The 15675-nt window shown below is 44.2% G+C and overlaps 1 protein-coding gene across 8 annotated transcripts in view; it reads right to left on the bottom strand.

The window, feature by feature from the left end:
• DPY19L3 (dpy-19 like C-mannosyltransferase 3) overlaps positions 1-13297 on the bottom strand; it is a 71337-nt gene extending 58040 nt beyond the window's left edge. For 4 of the 8 annotated variants that reach the window (XM_035023529.1, XM_035023530.1, XM_035023532.1 and 1 more), the window contains exons 1-3: positions 11706-12352; positions 11249-11390; positions 7856-7989 (exon numbers count right to left, since the gene is read on the bottom strand). In XM_035023529.1, coding sequence (XP_034879420.1) covers positions 7856-7989; positions 11249-11351 — 237 coding nt within the window. In that variant the 5' untranslated portion in view covers positions 11352-11390; positions 11706-12352. The other 4 variants (XM_035023527.1, XM_035023526.1, XM_035023525.1 and 1 more) reach the window with 4 other exon arrangements.
• Between the last annotated feature and the right edge of the window lie 2378 nt (positions 13298-15675).

Here is a 15675-nt window from a genome sequence, read left to right on the forward strand (position 1 = left end):
CATTTTTCAAAAGTTTTCTTGAATCATGTCTTTAAACGTGATTCTCTCTTGTTTCATCGTTTTGGTTCTCTTCTGTTGGGACAAATTATGCATGTTTGCTGTTGTCTTCCTTAACTGTCAGTTTCTCTCTACTATTTTAACTGTACTAATTTCATTTCATTTTGTTTTCTTTTATCAGTGCAACATTTCTTATTCTATGCCTTTTGCAGATTCTAATCTTCTGTTGCTTCCAACATCACTGTGCTGTTATGGTTTTATCTTTTAATTCCACTTCTTGCCTAAGTTCTGCCAGCTCATGTTTCATTTCCTTTTGTTATCTTCCTGTATGTCCTTGAAGATGGTCTATACCTTCTTACACCCCTGCTTTGAATTCATCTTCTATGGTGGCAAATGCTTATTATATTAGTTTTTTAATGTGACATGTCTGGTCACAATCTTCATGTCTTTGCTATAAATTGTTTCTGGTGACTACTCTTCATCTATCATCTGTTCCTGTTTTTCTCTTCCTTTTTTTTCTTGCAGTTTCATTGTACAGATCCTGTGCTAGTTCCTTTCCAGTTGTGAGCCATTTCTGAATGTGGCAAGTTCTTACCAAAATCAGCTACTTGCAGGAAGTTTATGTGGAGGAGAGGCCAGGGTCACCAGGCAGGCCAGCAAGAATTTTCCTTTTGATACAGCGTGGTTTATAAGAGTGAGCTCTTTAGTCTTTTCCTCATTTTAGTCAACCAAGACTGGCAGCCTCAGAGCTGTTCAACATGCAAGTTTTCTCCCTTTATCCTGGTCTTCTTAAATGCCGCTTTTACAAAAATGGCTTGTCTCTGTGATTACTCCCTTCAGCCTGCCTAGCTTACCAGAGAGTCTCCAGGAAAGCTTCCGTCATTACTGCACACATCTGGCCCCATGGTTCTCCACAGGACACCTCAGTCTCACCCCTCAGGGTATGCCAGCAACCTCGGAGAAGTAGGCTTTGGTGACTTCCTCTAAAATCTGCAGCTCTGAGAGTCCCCCCCCACTTCCCACACCCCTCTGAGTTTCCCTGGGTTTGGCGGCCCTCCCTCACACATTGTGGTTCCAGATCATAGGCCTTTCTTAGTTTCATCAAGGATGGAAAATGACTATCTGTTTTTCATTTTCCTTAATTGCTTTGAGGTAATTCTAAAAAGATGAAGGAACCGACATCTCTACACTACCACTTTCAAACAAGAACTAATAAGCAATTTGAGGGGTTTAACTACACAATTAGGAACAATTTACCCCAAGTTGGGGAGCACAGAAATAGTGAAATAACTAAGAGTATAAAAATTTCAAAAATATTAAATTATATAAACATAATCATTTACATAATAATTGTGAAAGTTAATATAAATATGTAACTACATATGGGAAAAGCGTATGATGTAACATCAGATAAATCTGATTATAAAAAGTATATTGGAGGGGCGTCTGGGTGGCTCAGTCGATTAAGCATCTGACTTATTTCGGCTCAGGTCTTGATCTCAGGGAGTCATAAATATGTAAAATATATACACATACAGGATGAAGCATGGAAGAGAAAAACAAAAACTGGTTTTTGTTAAGGGTAATGAGTACTGAGTAATGTTTTTTTATTTAAAGTTTTTATTGTTACGGTATAGTTTGTAATAAGTAACACAACACGTGTTCAAAAAATAAAAAGAATCATGCTATATATATTTTTACTCTAGCATCGACTAAACACAAGTCACTAAAAATGCACTGACTAGCACCCTACTTGCCAGTACTAACTATATCCTATCCCTGAAGGCCAGCTCCAGAAGCTGTATCCCTCTGCTCTCGTTCCAGCCCAGATCTTTTTATAGCAGCTGTTGTCCCCATCTCCCCTCTCTCCTGCTTATATCGCTTCCCTCACCTGTAGAGGTTAACTTGACTCCAAACAGACCACTGTTATTCAGCACTGATGATGTGCTGGGCACCATAAGGGTAGCACAGCAAGTAAGAGCATTGGCTTTGAACCCTTTTAGTGTGTTTTGTTTATAATAAAGGGCAGCAAAAAAGCACGTTGCATTTAAAGGACAATTTAGAGTTAAAATGTTTGGGCTTTGGAGATAGCCAGATTAAATGTTTAAATTGTACCTAAAACAGTGCTAAGCACACAGTAGACATTCAATAAGGAGGAGGGCGCACCTGGATGGCTCAGTCAGTTAAGCGTCTGCCTTCAGCTCAGGTCATGGTCTTGGGGTCCTGGGAGCCTCGAGTCTGGCTCCTTGCTTAGTGGGGAGTCTGCTTCCCCCTCTGCTTCTGCCCCTCCCTGCTGCTCATGCTCTGTCTCTCTAATAAATAAATAAAAATGTTTTAAAAAAATGAGAAAGGGGAATCGTCTTGCACTGTTGGTGGGAATGCAAACTGGTGCAGCCACTCGGGAAAACAGTATGGAGGTTCCTCAAAAAGTTAAGAAGAGAGCTACCCTACTATCCAGCAATTGCACTACTAGGTATTTACCCAAAGGATACAAAAATACTAATTCTAAGGGATACATGCACCCTGATGTTTACAGCAGCACTATCTACAATAGCCAAATTATGGAAAGAACCTTAATGTCTATCGACTGGTGAATGGATAAAGATGTGGTGTATATATACAATGGAATATTACTCAGCCATCAAAAAGAATGAAATCTTGGGGTGCCTGGGTGGCTCAGTCTGTTAAGCATCTGCCTTCGGCTCAGGTCATGATCCTGGAGTCCTGGAATCAAGCCCAGCGTTGGGCTCCCTGGTCAGCAGGGAGTCTGCTTCTTCCTCTTTCTCTGCCCTTCCCCCAGTCGTGCTCTGTCTCATTCTCAAATAAATAAAAATAAAATCTTTAAAAAAATAATAAAATTATAAAAGAAAGAATGAAATCTTGACATTTGCAATGACATGGATGGAGCCAGAGTGTATAATGGTAAGCAAAATAAGTCAGTCAGAGAAAGACCAATACCCTATGATTTCAGTCACATGTGGAATTTAAGAAACAAAACAAATGATCACAGGGGGAAAAAGAGAGGCAAACCAAGAAACAGACTCTTAACTGTAGAGAACAAACTGATGGTTACCAGAGGGGAGGTGGTTGAGGGGATGGGTGAAGTAGGTGATGGGGATTAAGGAGGGCACTTATTGTGATGAGCACTGGGTGATGTATAGAAGTGATGAAGCACTAACTGTACACCTGAAACTAATATTATACTGCATTTTAACTGGAATTTAAATAGAAACTAAAACTAAAAAATATGCTAAAAAAGGATAGTATATACACATTTTCTATGACCATTTAAACCAACATCTTCAACTTTCAAGTTGCTCCCTGGTCCAGAGTTCCCACATGCAAATACTAACATTGTTAAGATTAGCAACTAACATTTAAAGTTATCATTCTGAATGCATAAACTCAATGTATGATTTGTCTATTTTGGAAGCAATGTTTTTACTCTGAATAATTACAACTAATTCAAAGTATTCAGAGAAGATCAAAGTATTTTCATAAAAAACAGCCTAGGAATTTTGGTAAGTTATAACCCATAAGTACAAAAGGAAAACAGATTTACACTTCTCAAATATTCCCATAATCCCCCAATATGAAAACGGTATAAATTAAGGAGTAAATTTCTGAAGGCGTATAAACTCTGAAAATGAGCTTTCCCTTTGGCTGACTCATGTCTCTGATCACTAATAGCTATCATTTTCATTGGTTTATTCACAGAAAATGTATACACATTTTAAAATTAAGTAAAATGTAAAATTTAGTTCCTCAGTTGCAATAGCCACATCTCAAGTGTTTAACAGCTACATTTGGCTAGTGGTTGCTACACTGAACAGTGCAGAAATAGATCATTTCCTTCACTGCAGAAAGTTTCATTGGATAGCACTGGGTTTTCCTAAGAGAAAAATAAACCAAGCGCCTATGCAGAGGTATCGTCAGGTTTGAGTAGTTGAAACATCTGAGGATTCCTCTTGTGATACAGAGGGAAAAAAAAATTCTGTGCTACAAGCTATTGCTTGAATAAAGAGAAAAAAATGCTGTAAGACTGAGCTCAACTGTACGTTTCAGGGGGCGGGGGTGTTGGTGGAAAGAAACCTGTTAGATTTGAGGATGTTCCTGTTTTATAGCTTCTCCCAGATGGTATCTGAGGCATAGACAGAAACTAGCCTAGGGTCTCTTTCTCACTCTGCACACTCCTCAAACATTCTTGCCCACACGTCTACAAGCTGGTAATATGAAAATGTCCATTTCCAACACAGATGGATCTCCTGCCTCCAGATCCATGAATCCAGCTCCCTCTACTCTCCCTCTCTCTCCTTGGACTGTTTCAAAAGTGACTCATAACGTATCCAAACAAGGATGTATCATTTGCTGTCTTGCTGTCCCCTGGAAAGAATTTGGCTGGCCTCTGTCCCCAGTTCCTGGGAGAGAGCCAGTAAATCCTCGAATTTCTCAAGTGAGAACAGTGTCTTTGTTCACAGTGGGTTCCTCAGGACGACACTTGATAGTCTGTTCTAAGGAGATGACTCAGGATGGGGGCCGACCAAGCCAGAAAGACCAGCCGTGTGCTCAGAGGATTGGGGCTTGGAGCCAGCTGATACTGGCCCAACCCCCGGGGAGGAGAGGGGGATTGGAGAATGAATTCAACACTGGCCAATGATTCCATCAGTCATACCTACATAATGAAACTCCAGTCAAAGCTCTGGACACCAGAGCTCAGGTGAGCTTCCTTGGTTGGCAATGTTCAACACATCATCATACATCAAGGTGCCTAACTCCACAGGGAAAGGACAAGGGAAAGCCTGAGTTTGGGGTCCTCTTTCAATGAGTCTCTGCCTTTGGCTGGTTCTGATTTATATCTGTCCTAATAAAACTGTATTCATAAGTGTAAGGCTCTCCTGAGTTCTGTGAGGCATTCTAGGGAATTACTGAACCTGAGGGGATAGTGGGTATCGCCAAGTTTATAGTCTACTTGTAGTCAGAAGTGAGGGTAGCCTGAGGACCCCCAAACTTGTTAAGTGGTGTCAAAAGTGAGAGCAGTTTTGTGGCACACTGTGCCCTTAACCTGTCAAGTTCAGCTTAACTCTGGGTAGGTGGTGACGGAAGCTCTTGCACTCTAGATCTGTTCCTCCCACAGGGTTCATTATCACAGTGGATGGCATATCCACCCATCTATTCAGCTGCTAATGGGAGAAAGCAGATCATCACTGATGATTCTTCCTTCTCACTCACCATCCACACAAATGATGAATCGCTCCATCCTTCCTAAGCTCTGACTGTCTACTACTCTCCAGCAGGATCCGGTCTTTTCTCCTCTGGTTCTATTCTCCTCTTTGTTTATAAGATTCTGGCTCCACGTGCCTTCTCTCTGATACTCAACTAGATAGGTTTTGTCCTACACAAGGGCCTTTTCACTTGTTGTTCCCTCTGCTTAGGAGACTTTCACAGACTTAGCTTGCCTGGTTCCTTCCTAGGATGTAAGTACTGATGTAGGTCTTGTCTTCAAAATGGTCTGCTTTCCCTCCCAATTTCAAGTAGCCTCCCAATAACTAGGTCACCACACTGTCTGGTTTCCACCATAATACACTTATTTTTTCCCTCCTCATCAGAATTCAGTTCCATATCCGATTCAAAGGCTATATTCTTAGGGCCTGAATCTGTGTCTGGCACACATAAAACATGCATTTACTGACATTCAGGTACTATTGAATCCACTGAGTTGGATTTTCTTGGTGGTTTCCTCTCACTTTAGTGTTACCCTCTTCAAATCCACTCTCCACACTGTAGCCGGAGCCATCTTTCTCAAACAAGATGATGACATTGCTGTTCCTTCATGACCTGGCCTCTGTTTACCATCCCAGTACATGCTCTCCCCATCTACTCGCCAGCCAGGCCAAACTACTGCCAACACCTTGAACGCTCTCAACGCTCTTGCCTCTTGAAGTTCCTGTACACGTCCCTCCCCTAGGACATTCATCTTTCCTCCCCAGTTTGTCTGGTTAACCCTTCTCATCCTTCAGGTCTCCTTAACCATTACTTCCTCTAGAAAACCTTCCCTCATCTTCCAGAACCGGGTTGGGCTACCCCTGCTCTGCGCTCCCGCAATACTCTATCCTACCCCATCAATGTACTGACTTTGGACGGGCTGTCGCTGTCCGCCTACTTGCCTATACCCTCCAGAGAGTAAAACCCTGAAGGCTGGGGCCTGGTTTTAGTTGGCAGTGTTGCTACTGGGCACCGCACCTGCTGGCATCCTACAGTGCTCAACACGTATGTACAGAATTCGCGTATTACACTGGAGAGTCTGCCGGCAAATTCATTAGCCTTCGTTACTCTCTCCATGTTCCCCACAGTGTTTAGATCAATGCTACCACAGAAGAGGCGCTCAATAAATACTGGGTAAAAGTACAATGCCTCTCTAACCTGGCGAGATTGAAGAGAAAAAATCAAGGGTGCTCAGGCTTCTTAATGATGGGGTGTATTTATTTGAGGTTATTAGCAAGGCCACTTAAAAACTTTAAAGAGCTAAAATTACAGCTTGAAAATAAGTTAGGTGATCTGTTTCAGCATCTTCTCCTTACTACAGAGTTACTAGCATTTAGTTTCAGCCATATGCCCACACAGGGATATTTCAGTCTTTATTCAAAATACTTGTGTGGATAAAAAAGTATTACATTGTTTAGTTCTAAGAAATCTGTTTATAAGCACTCCATTTTAAAGAGATAAAAGTGAGTAGAATTTTTCTTGACAAGAAAAACTACCCACTGTCCGTGAAGGGTAAGAATTATTCTTTGTACCATGATAATCTGTATGAAGGTATATACACACTACACCTATAGAGTAATAGGACAGGTTTTTAAAATAAACATACAAGAAGTTATTCCTATAAATTAAAGTTGTCATTCAAAGTAGTCTCTCCTTTGGAGACTCATTCCAATAATGGAACCAAAGCTCAAAATACTTTGGGAAAACTCTGAGAACTGTTTCAGATTCTGCACAGACTTTTAAAAATATTCACAGAGGTGATAAATATTTGACCTTTTCAAAGTGAATTTTACCTTTACCAGCAACTAGTCACTAGGAGCCACAGTAAATACGGTCAAAGATCATAACATTTTGGATCAAAAACAAAGTATATTTCGATGAAAAGTACCGGCGATGTGGGAGTTTCCTTGCATAAGTGATACTTGTTCCGAAAACAATGGCAAATTAAAAGACGCCTAGAAATGTTTAAAAAGAGAAAACAGAGAACAAGGAAACTGGGGTTTAAGAAGTCACAGACCCTCCTGAGAACGTGATGAAAATCATGACTCCCTTCCTCAGAAAACCAGTGGCTCTCCGCCCTCTCAGCACTGCATCTACGACTAGAAAGGTATGAACACACTGCGGTCATCTGTGGATCTATGGTTTACAGCACTGGCTTCTGATTTCTTTTTTACTGTACCGAACAGAAAAAAAATGTATACTGTGACCCGGTTTGCACATACATACCTATAATTAATAGTTACACAAATACCTCTCAACCCTAGCGTATGTGATAATACTCTCTCCCATCTTATTTTAACTAAGAAAAACGTTACTCATGTTTTATTGTGCCAATTTCACAATGTACAGGTTGAAAAATACTGGTTTACAGTATCTGCCGTGTAACTGGAGCAAATTAATGAAAATGAGAAAACTCACTGATTACAAAAATTCTGATGCAATTTTAAACTAACGAAGTCTTTTTACGCTACAGCCAAGGCTTTTAAGAGATTAGATTCTTTATGGCAAAACTGCATTATCTTGGTCATTCATCTATATGGTTAACTACTGGAGATACTGATGAGTAAATCATACAACAGTCATAGGAACCTCATACCTTAATATTAGAAAACCACAAATCGTTTTCATGTAAAGTGGCCAGGTAGACAGATGTTAGAAGTCCAATGCAAAGGGCAATGGTTCCACCAACCGTAAATGACAGAAGCTTCCACAACCTTCTAGTGGTACAACCTTTTAGAAAAACAAAACAAATAGCTAAGTGAGTAAAGAATGTAGAATTTACTAGTTCTACTTCAGCCTATCAGGTATGCTAAGTTCCAGCTGACTGTCACTGCTGAAGCTTTCCTTATTCCCAGGAGACACTCAGAGGCTCCTTTCTGTGATTTTGGAGACCTGTTTTCATACTTTACTACAGTTTTTATGCGACTGTATCTAATTGTTCACTTGTCCATTTTGCCAGACAGTGTGAGCTTTTGGAGGACAAGCAAGTTATCTTATTCATTTTTTTATGTAGGGTCTGTGTTTGGCATAGTTCAATAACTGTAGTTTACCTATGAAATTCGGAGGAGTAAATGGGTTGCATGTCTAGGATAAAAAAAAGTCTCTGTGATGGTCTACATATAATTTGTCGTTTATTCATTAAAAGCTACCAAAAAACTTGGCAACTTAAAATCCAAAAACCCATCAGGGGAGAAAAATCCATCACAACTCAAGTTAAAGGACACATAAACTAGGAAAAAGTATTTATAGCACATATAAGAAAGTTTAAGTATCCTTAATACGGGATAAACACTTTCAGGATTAAAAAAATAAGTATTTCAGTTGGAAAAGATTAAACATACGAGTAGGCAAAGTACAAAAGAAAAAGACGGCCAATAATAGACAAAAATATTCACATTCATCAGTATTAAAGAAATGCAAATTGGGGCACCTGAGTGGCTCAGTGGCTTGAGCATCTGATCTTCCGCTCAGGTTTCAGGGTTTTGAGACTGAGCCCTATGTTGGGCTCTGTGCTGGCCCTTAAGCCTGCTTGGGATTTGTCTCCCCCTCTCCCTTTGCCCTCCTCCCTCCCCAGCCCACATTCTCTCTCTCTCTCCCTCTCTCTCTCAAAAAAGAGAAATGCAAATTAAAACGATGAGCTAGAACTTTTTAGATGTTGGCCAATTTGATAGCTTAAAAATGCTAACACTGTTTTAATAAGGGTACAAAACATGAGTATTTCTCAAGCACTGCTGGTGGAAGAGTAACTTGGTAACTCTCTGGAATGCAACATGGCAGTAAGTAGTAAAAAGCTACCCAAATGAGCATACTATTTGACCAATAATTCTAAATCCAGGCATATACCCCAAAGAAATAAAAGTTTTAAATAAACATTTGGCCACAAGTATATTTATCATAGTTCTGTTTATATAGGTAAAAGGTTAAAAACCATCTAAATATTCAACAAGGAATTAAATTATGCTATAGCCACACAACTACTACATTGATAACTTTTCATTTTTTTTTTTTAAAGATTTTATTTATTTATTTGAGAGAGAGAATGAGATAGAGAGCATGAGAGGGAGGAGGGTCAGAGGGAGAAGCAGACTCCCTGCAGAGCAGGGAGCCCGATGTGGGACTCGATGCCGGGACTCCAGGATCATGACCTGAGCCGAAGGCAGTTGCTTAACCAACTGAGCCACCCAGGCGCCCCACTGATAACATTTTTAAAATACATTGACTGGGGCCCCTGGGTGGCTCAGTCGTTAAGTGTCTGCCTTCGGCTCAGGTCATGATCCCAGGGTCCTGGGATCGAGTCCCACATCGGGCTCCCTGCTCGGTGGGAAGCCTGCTTCTCCCTCTCCCACTCCCCCTGCTTGTGTTCCTGCTCTCACTCTCTCTCTCTCTCTCTCTCTCTCTCTCTCTCGTCAAATAAATAAATAAAATCTTTAAAAAAAAAAATACATTGACTGACTTATGATATGTTTGTAACATAATAAAAGAAATGTAGCAAGTTACAAAACAGCTGGGATCTCAATTTTGTAAAACCACATCTGAATGCAGAGACATTTAGACAGCAAGATCAAGTTTCATGGGTGGAAGTCTAAGGATGGATTTGTTTGTGGGAGTATTTTTTCCTTCTTTCTTTCTTTTTTTTTTTTTTTTTTGCTTTTCTTTAGTTTTCAGGGTTTTTTTCAGACATGAATAAATAAATGCTGCTTCAGTAAAATGAAGAATTCTCAAAATTATGTTTTAATATAAAAAAGCAAACTTGGGGCACCTGTGTGGCTCAGCCGTTTAAGCATCTGCCTTCAGCTCAGGTCATGATCCCAGAGTCCTGGGTTGAGACCCAAGTCAGGCTCCCTGCTCAGTGGGGGGCCTGCTTCTCCCTCTCCTCCCAGCTCATGTTCTATCTCTCTCTCAAATAATTTTTTTTAAAAAATCTTTAAAAAATAAATAATAAACAAAAAAGCAAACTTGAAGTTACACTGTTTAAGTCTTTAGAAAGTACTCTGTCTTGTCCAAAATTGCTAACAGCGGAGTTGGATGGCATGACTTCTCAATACAGATTAATTTTATTTTATAAAACTGTTCCCCCAAATTACTTTACTTGTTCTGGCTGATAAGAATTAACATAGCTGCTGAGTGCCTGGGTGGATCAGTTGGTTATGCAACTGCCTTCGGCTCAGGTCATGACCCTTGAGTCCTGGGATTAAGTTCCACATGGGGCTCCCTGCTCAGCATGGAGTCTGCTTCTTCCTCTGACCTTCCCCCCTCTCATGCTCTCTCTTTCTCTCTCTCAAATAAATAAATAAAATCTTTAAAAAAAAAAAAGAATTAACACAGCTGCCATTAATGTAAATTCTGTCGATATCCAAAATAGTTGATAGACATGGAATTTTTTCATGCTTATTTTTAAAAACCTTGACCACGCTTAGTTAAGAAAGCAACTCTGGAGTCAGGAAGTTGGTAATTAATATTTGATGTACAGCTTAGCAAGAGTCTTTAGCATTATATAAACAACTCACCAAATTCTGACCATCCTCCCTCCCCAAACCAAAGGAGAAAATTTCAGGAATTCATATAAAGAATAAAAAAAAAGTTTGATTCATTTTTCAATACCTTAATGAAATGAGAAAGTCTCCCAAGGTAAGGGTGTCTAGAGTGAACAGAATACACAAACCCAGAAAAATTAGAAACAGACTAAACTCTGAACCATGGGGGAAAGCATTACTTTAGAAAGTCAAAGATTGGCAAAACCAGAACCTACTGAACACAAAGCTGAGAAACAAGGGGTTCTAATCAGAGCTGTTTCACCTTTTATGTGATCATAACTGAAACGCCAGTATTATCAAATTGCAATCAAATAATTTGTCGAACTAAAACATCAGGGTATTAGATCAAGTCTCAGCTGTTAGGTCTCACCAAATTCTTATCCTATTGGAGAGTGATATTTTAATATGCAGAAATAAAAGCAATCCCAAATGCTGCTTTAATTTAAATCACCTACCAGATGGCAATTTATTTTCCAACTTCACATTTGCTTCTTGTGCTGCATAATCCTCAGAAACTTCTGTGGTTTTCACTCCTTTTCTTTGCCTGATGGATATCATGGTGTCAAAGACTTACATGCATTGTTCTTCCAACCACTCCTACAAAACGACAGAAAAGTAAACTCCCTGTCCATATGCCAGTGCCCTCTCCGCAACACACCCTGTGCTCATCTGTGCTTAAGTGACTTGAAGCCTTGTCCCTGACTTAGCATGCCCTCCCACTTTCCCATCTTAACCAGCCTTCAAAGTTACTGGGAAGACACAACACAAATATTTACTTAATACATCCCAACAAGAATTATGAATACAGGTGGGCATCCCAGACAAGCCCCTGCCCTTCTTCCAAGAAGCCTTCCTGTCTGTGGTTGTGCCAGCGGCCGCTGATCTTTCTCCTTCCTGAGCCACTGCAGTTACCTTGCAATTGGTCACATAATTATGCAGTTCTGGATCATGTTCTACAGTTCCGTACCACGGGAAGAGGTATTCAGTAGTAAATCTGTTGGAATTCGGATTCTGAAGAAGCGAAATATTGTTTTGTCTCAGGTATCTGAATTTTAATACCGATGTTCTTTAAAAACAATTCATACTGGAAGCTTTAGGAATACGCCTCAGTGGTGATGGCAGCGGGGGTGTGCCAATCAGGGCAGCCTGCTATCCCAGGGAGCAAAAGTGGGAGTAAAGGCAGGGTGCAGAAGCCTGGTTTGGAAGCAGCGAGTGGGAGGCGAGGGAGTGGTGGCAGTGAGAAAGCTGGCTACAGTCCTCCGGAACATCTTGCTTCACTCCTCTGAATAATGAACAGCGTTTTACTAATTACTATGAAATATGACCAGGTGCCGGGCACCATTGTTAGGGCAGTTTATCAATTCCTAAACAAACAACTTGCTTTATAGAAAGAACCAACCAACCAACCAAAATTATACAATTTATTCGTTCGTTCAGTCATTCATACAAAAAAAAAAAAAGTGAGACGCAAAAACAGTTAAGTACAATGAAAATGGAGAACCTGTAGCAGCGAGGGAGGAAAAGGAGTACAGGCAAAAAGTCATACTGCTGTAGATGGGCTCATCCCCCACTCACCTTATCCTAGAATCATGCCCTTTCTAAGGGCTCGGGAGGAGTTGTAAATATCCCACAGCGGATACACTCTAACAAGTTAGGACAGAAGGGCAACAAATATTTTCGTGCCAGCTCTGTGTCAGGCAACTGTGATAATCGCACGAACTACGAAACAAAAGTTTCCCCACCAAATGAAAGGGAATGCCATCTTAAACACTGGAAAAGGGAGATGAAAGCGACGCTTGTCCTCTACTCCGAGGCGCCAGCACGCCCCGAGTGTCCCGGGCGCTGCAGGGCACGTCACTCAGCATCCTACCGCACCCCAGCCCCACAGCTCCGGGTGTCCCCAGCGGACGCCGAGGGGCCGGCGGCGGCCGCCCAAGTTAGGGGACTTGCTCCGGTTGTTGGGTAGAGTCGCGCGGCCGCCGAGGCCGGCACCGACCAGGCCGGCGCGGCCGGAGCGAGAAGTGGCCGGCGAACGCGGCCCCGCCCTCGGCAAACTTCCTCACTCCCGACCTGCCGCCCCCGGCCCCGCAGTTCGCGCCGAGCAAGCGTGCGCCACGTCCCCCACCCGGGCGCCCCCAGACGCCCCGGGGCCCGGACCGCGCCCCCCGACTGCGCGGCGGGGCGGCCCGCGGGCTCCCGGTGGTCGCGGCGCATTCGGCGGAACGCCGGACACCCCGCGGCCCACAGCCGAAGCCTCGCGCCCGGTGTCCCCTCGCGCCGCCAGCGGCCCGACACGCAGCCACAGACCTGCGGCCTCAGGCGTCCTGGCGCGCGGCTCCGGGCGGGGAAGGAGGCCGGCCGGTCGGCCGGCCGGGGGGCGCCAAGGGCCGCGGGGGCGGGGCCGCAGGACGGCCCGCAACGCGCCCCGAGGACAGAGAGGACCAGACAGCGGCCACCGGGCAGCTGCGGAGCTTCGCGCGACACCCGAGAAATGGGGAACCGGGGGGCGTCCGCGGCCCCGAGGAAGGGGCGCGCCGGGGAGGCCGGGCCGCCGCGGCCGCACCCATAGGTCCCGGGAGCCGTCCGTCAGCGCGAGCCCCCGCCCCCTCCCGGGGCGCCCCGCCCCGTCTCGTGCGGCGCCTGCCGGAAGGAAGCAGCGCATTTCCGCTCGTTGCGCCGGCCCCGCCCCCCGCGTCCCGCCGCGGAGACCGCGGAGCTCCCGGCCCCCGGCCCCCGGCCCCGCAGTGCGAATGTTGAGCCTCCGAGGCTGCTCTCGGCCCCGCAGACACGCCGTTCCCAGGCCAGAGCGAGAGGTGGCGGCTCAGGGGGAGGAGGAACCCGGCTCCGGGGGGGGGTCGCTTCAGGTCTGGCGGTGGCCCCACTGAGACCCCCAGGGTTGAGAGTGGGGCGCGCCTTGGGGTCGCGGAAACCTCTTGCTTGCGCCCGTGGCCGCCTGTTACCCGCCCGTGCTGGTGGGTGCGGGGGACTTTGTAAGGGCCGCGCGGACCGAAGCAGGCCGACCCCTCCGGCCTCTCCCCGCCTCCCGCGTCGCTCGGCCCGGCGCGCCCCTTCCCGGGTCTCGGCCGCCCCCCAGGCCCCGCTGCCCGCTGGCGTGCGCTGGGGAGGCGTTTGCTGACTGTGAGAGCAGCCGGGGATACCTTCGCCTCTCCCAAGACTCCCCCCTAGTGTTGGGGTGGGGGCGGCGCGCTCGTTCCTTAACCTCGCCTTCGAGCACACGCTTGTCTTGCTCTCCAAACCAGAGTGTAAGCCTTTTTTGAGGGCAGGTACTGTGCTCTTACCTGGGTTTCCTTCTCGTTCTTCACTCTGCCAAGAACGGTAGATGAAGCCTTTTGTCAGCAGATGCTCAGACCACGTGTTTAATTGATTTTTCTTAAGGGATGGTCTGGTCGTCTGGGTCTTCCACCTGTGAAAAGACTGTCCGTCTTTCTCATTCCAAGACGAAATTGCTTCATCCAGGAAGCCTTTCCTGGTCACCCCTGTTGGGTATTTTCTCCTCCTTCCTGTGTCTGTTGCTATTAATAACAAGCACACATTCTGTGCAAATGGATTGAGGTATCTGCTGGGTGGCTTTAAGAAAAATAAGTAGGTGTCTTTTCAGATGGCATTTGTCATGTTTTAACTTGATTGTTGGTGTCTTTGATGTTACGGATTGGAGAGCAGGGATTATTTTTGAAATCCGTCTCTTTCATGTTTAGATGCCTTACATAAAACACGTTTGGGTCCTTAATAAATACATATGTGAATTGATTCTTCCTTCAATAAAATTTTTCCCTTTTTGTATATAGGGTTTTGTCTAAAACTGTGTCACTCTGGGGAAGATTGTGCCTGTGGTGCAATGTACATCCTCTGAGTAAAGGAAGTAGTACTCATTAGCAGCTGCTTGGTTTAATATCATGAAATGGCTTTACCAGCAAGATAAAGCTTTGAGACTTATAAAAAGTAGGCATCCACTGCTGAGAGTTAAGTCTTCAGAGCGAATATGTCAATTAAGAAGGAGTCCTTCTCTGTGATAGAGTAACCATGAGGTGATGGATAGCAAGTAGTAGGCCCTGCCCTCCGTGAGCGCTAGTCACGACTGACTGCAGTGGTATACGGGGATACTTCTGGTTTGCATTACGTTTTGAGATCCAAATGGATTTCTCTCTCTGTTGGGGCCAGCAGTCATTAAGCTGTGATGCTCTAGAATGGTGCAGTTCAAACTGTGGTCTTGGGGAACTGTGGCATCACTGTCACCATCGCCGCGGAGGTTGTTAGAAACGCACATTATCAGATCCTGCACCAGACCTACTGAATCATAATCTGTAGGGGCAGGCCCCAATAATCTGTTTCAAGACCTTCTCCATGTGAGTCTATGCTCAGTGAAGTTTGAGAGCCTTGCTATTCCAGATGGCTGTGGGCTAGGAGCATCAGTATCACCTGGAACTTTCTTAGAAACACGATCTCAGGCCCTCCGCAAGACGTACTGAGCCAGAATCTGTGTTTTCATATAATCCCCAGGTTATTTGTATGTACCCCACACTTTGAGAAGCACCATACCAGAAGTCATCAATGCTGTTCACATCCTTCCCAGAAAAGTATTCTGTCTTGGGACTGAGGGAGAAAACTCTCTGTCTCTACTGTCTTTTTCTTAGCTGATGTACAATGTTTGTTCTAAGTTGCTTGGCTTAGTGTGACCACTCTGGATCACCACTATCTTCTGTGACAGTAGACTCTCCTGGTGTTCCTCCTGTCTACCTCTCATTCCTTTTCAGGCTCTTGTAAACTCTTCCTTTTAAAAGCAACGATTCTCAGGCTCATGGCTGCCAGTTTCTACCGATATCCTGATGGCTCATGAGTTTTTATGCCCAGGCATAGCTCCTGA

The sequence above is a fragment of the Mirounga leonina genome, unplaced genomic scaffold, assembly GCF_011800145.1.
Source record: "Mirounga leonina isolate KUSES-001 unplaced genomic scaffold, KU_Mleo_1.0 Mir_177, whole genome shotgun sequence".
Taxonomy (NCBI): Eukaryota; Metazoa; Chordata; class Mammalia; order Carnivora; family Phocidae; genus Mirounga; species Mirounga leonina.